Source organism: Cebus imitator, unplaced genomic scaffold (assembly GCF_001604975.1).
Source record: "Cebus imitator isolate Cc_AM_T3 unplaced genomic scaffold, Cebus_imitator-1.0 Scaffold305, whole genome shotgun sequence".
Taxonomy (NCBI): domain Eukaryota; kingdom Metazoa; phylum Chordata; class Mammalia; order Primates; family Cebidae; genus Cebus; species Cebus imitator.
In genome coordinates this window covers 1963839-1967357 of record NW_016107620.1, presented here as the reverse complement: position 1 = coordinate 1967357, position 3519 = coordinate 1963839, and the positions used below count along the sequence as shown (strand labels likewise).

Genomic DNA, 3519 nt, shown 5'->3' with positions numbered 1-3519 from the left:
ACATGAAGTAATTTTTAGCTTGACTAGTACTGAGACATTAAGAATAAACGGAAAGTAGTGAATTTGGAAGACATTTTAATAAATGAACTCAGAGTTTGAACTTCACTCATTAGCTTCCTACCTTCTTATCTAGCCTGCTTTCCCTTCTCATGTGATTCAAAATTGCACTTCTTCATATAGACATTACTTTATTTATTTTTCTATCTATCTATCTATCTAGAGACAGAGTCTTGCTTTGTCACCCAGACAGGAATGCAATGGCGCGATCTTGGCTCACTGCAACCTCTGCCTCCTGGGTTCAAGCGATTCTCCTGCCTCAGCCTCCTGAATAGCTGGGACTACAGGCATCCCAGCCAATTTTTGTAGTTTTGTAGAGACAGGGTTTCACCAGGTTGGTCAGGCTGGTCTTAAATTTTTGACATCAAGTGATCTGCCCACCTCAGCCTCCCAAAGTGCTGGGATTACAAGCATGAGCCAATGCGTTTGGCCTAGCTAGACGTTGTAAGGTTTATTGCCGAGGTAAAATGAGGAAACTGAGGCAAGTATAAGAAAATGAGAAGCTAATTTATTCAGCTCCCAGGCAAGGTTCTGTGGTCCAGGGAGGGGCCAAAGAAGTCACCCCTGGATGTTCAGGGTATGGGGTTTTATGGGGAGGGAAGGCAATTGATTGGCTATTGGGGAAACAAAGCAAAGGCAATCTTATTGGCTGTTAAGAAGCAGGAAATACCTGGAACTAGCTGCCATTGGTAGGCGGGCGGGACCTTGGGTAAGTGGGCCTTGACTGGCTATTGGGGAAACAAAGTGAAGGCAATCTTATTGGCTATTAATGAAGCAGGAAATACCTGGAGCTAGTCGTCATGGGTAGGCGGGCGGGACCTTGGGTAAATGGGCCTGCTGGGGGCGTACAGGGCAGACTGCTACCGGGCAGGGTCTGATGGTGCTTCTTTAAAAAATTTTCTGCAGTGTTTTTCAACAGCGGGCTGGGGGTTGAATGCATAATTTAGTGCTGAATGTGGGCTTGGGTCTGGTATGCGGAGGCGGGTGCGGGGAAGCTATGTGGCAAGGCCAGATAACGGGCTTCAGTGATGATGTAGTTATCAGGCGCGGAGAGAGATGGATGTGTCTGTTTAACCCTCTGCGAGGCAGCCAGCCTTACAGACGTTACTTTTAAAAAGGTGGGTTTTTAAGAAAAGAAAAAAATTACAGGAAAAGAATGGCTTGTACCTTATACAAATTCAACCATATCATTTTCACATAGGTCTTAATTCTCTTTGAAACATATACACTCATACCTTCCTTCTATTTCAGCCTCATTTAAAATTCTCAGGTAGGTAATTCAGACATAATGAAAATTATTTATAATTCACCACCCGAAAGGAAATAAGTGGGCCTTCTATCCAGAACTAAATGTGTACAAGTGCATAGAGTATATGCCTAAAATAGTCAAATGAGAGCTAAGTTATTCCAAGTTTAATCAAATTCCAAAACTAAGTTATGAGAAAATATATTTAATAGGAGGCTTATATTTGCCCTCAGTTTTCACTTTTCCTTACTTTATTCTGTAGCTTTGTGACTCTAATATTCATAGTTCTGAGAAAGCACAGAAATAGCACATTCACAGGGTTTTTGCTATGACCAAAGAACTGAATTCTCATAAAATAGAACATACAGAAATTTGGTAAATCTTCATCTTCTTTCTCATAAATAGAACCAAGGATGAGTTCTCCTACTAAAGAAGAAAGTGATCCAGATGAAAATGCTCAGAAAAATTCTGAAAATGACTCTTCTAATGACTGTAATACAGACTTGGAGTCTCCATCTGCTGATCCTGATATGATCTATCAGGCAGTAATCAACCCAATAAACAGGGAGCTGGGCACATCAACCGCCCAGGAAGATGTTGTTCCTCAAGCAGCAGAAAATAGTGAGCTTGAAACAGAGATTCAAAAAGATCCTCAAGAAGAAGACATCAAAGATGAGGAGTCTCTTCTACTTCAGATCCCCATTCCTAGAAAATTTGTTTCTCTTATGTCAGGACTAGGAAGAATGTCCTATTTGAGAATCCTGCTAGTAAACATTGACAAAAATGGGCCCTTAAATGATAGATCAGGATCCCACTCGGGCAAAGTTGAAATGAAAACAAACAGTTTCCGTCATAGCACCATAAATTACAAAACCCGTTTTCAACTCACAGTTTCATGGAGAGTCCCATTTTTTAACAATCATGAGATAAGAAGTATGATTCTCCGTCTGCTATGTGGGAGATATTTCTCTCAGGCTGCAGGGTGTCAGAATACCATGTGGGTAAAGCAAAAATATATAGCTTGTCTTTACCATCCAAATAATTTCACCCATAGTGACAGAGCCATAATATTTGGAAGGCCTTTGAGGGAGCAGTACTACCATCCCCTCATTGAGAGAATGACGTCTGGAAAATTTTACAAATCAACTGACCCTAAAGGGAAATACAGATTCCAAATTGTTGTGAGTCCAGTGCTCTATATTTCACGGATCCAAATTCAATGTACTTTTAGTATAAAGCGTTTTGTGGATATTTGTAGATCTAATCATAACTTGAGGGTTATGCTCATAAACACCAATAATGGTTGGAAATACTTTTGTCCTATCTGCAGAAGGACATTTAACATTCTCTTTGAACTTAGACAACATTCGTGCAACTTTCCTGGAAATTAAGTAAAATTTCGGTAAATTCATTTTAAAATATAACTTCTAAAAATTCATAATTTGACTACCAAAGTAAGACAAAATTGCATGAACATAAATTTTAGCATTATCAGATAGAGTGGCAGAAAGGAACACAAACTAATAGTACATCTCAGTAAGAAATACCTGTGGGGAAAGAAGAAACCTCTGTTTATACTGTGCTTTTGAAAGTACATCATTGAAATATCAGGCCAGTCATCTGTATTGAGTCAACAGTTGAATCAAGCAAATGTTTTCAGTTTCTTAACATCTTTTTCTGTAGATAGAAACATTGTTAACATAAAACAGTCTAAGTAAACAGGATTCTGACTAAGATAGCAAACATATATTGGAAGGTCAGATAAAATTCTACCAGGTATTTCCAGAAATTCTGCTAAATTTAATATCTGTTATGTTCTGCATATATTCAATAAAAATCAATTTAAAGGCATGAAAAGTGGTACTGTATATTTATAATTAGATAAAAATTCCTATGTCTGGAATAGAAAAATTCAATGTACTGTAAATAGACAATACTTAGGCAATTTTGATGATACAAAAAATAATAAAACACATAACAAATCACTTGATATTTGTGAAAGAGTTTGAGGTAAAAATGAACAAGTATTAAATTGATACCACATACAGCTAGTGCTCGACTTACGACCACGATTGGGGCCGGCGGACCGGTCGTAACACGATTTGGTCGTAAGTTGAGTAGGCTATATGTACAGTTGAAATGGTGCATGAGGAGATGGTAGTGCTGCCAGAAGCTGGTCCGCACTGTCGTACGCCCAGCTGGGCAACGTTTGCGCT

The 3519-nt window shown here is 38.9% G+C and overlaps 1 protein-coding gene across 1 annotated transcript; it reads left to right on the top strand.

The window, feature by feature from the left end:
• Window positions 1-1716: 1716 nt before the first annotated feature.
• CPXCR1 (CPX chromosome region candidate 1) lies at window positions 1717-3152 on the top strand. Its single transcript, XM_017502919.2, has 2 exons — window positions 1717-2026; window positions 2087-3152. The coding sequence occupies exons 1-2, from the start codon at window positions 1717-1719 to the stop codon at window positions 2692-2694; spliced, it is 918 nt and encodes a 305-aa protein (XP_017358408.1). The 3' UTR covers window positions 2695-3152.
• The last annotated feature ends 367 nt before the right edge of the window (window positions 3153-3519 follow it).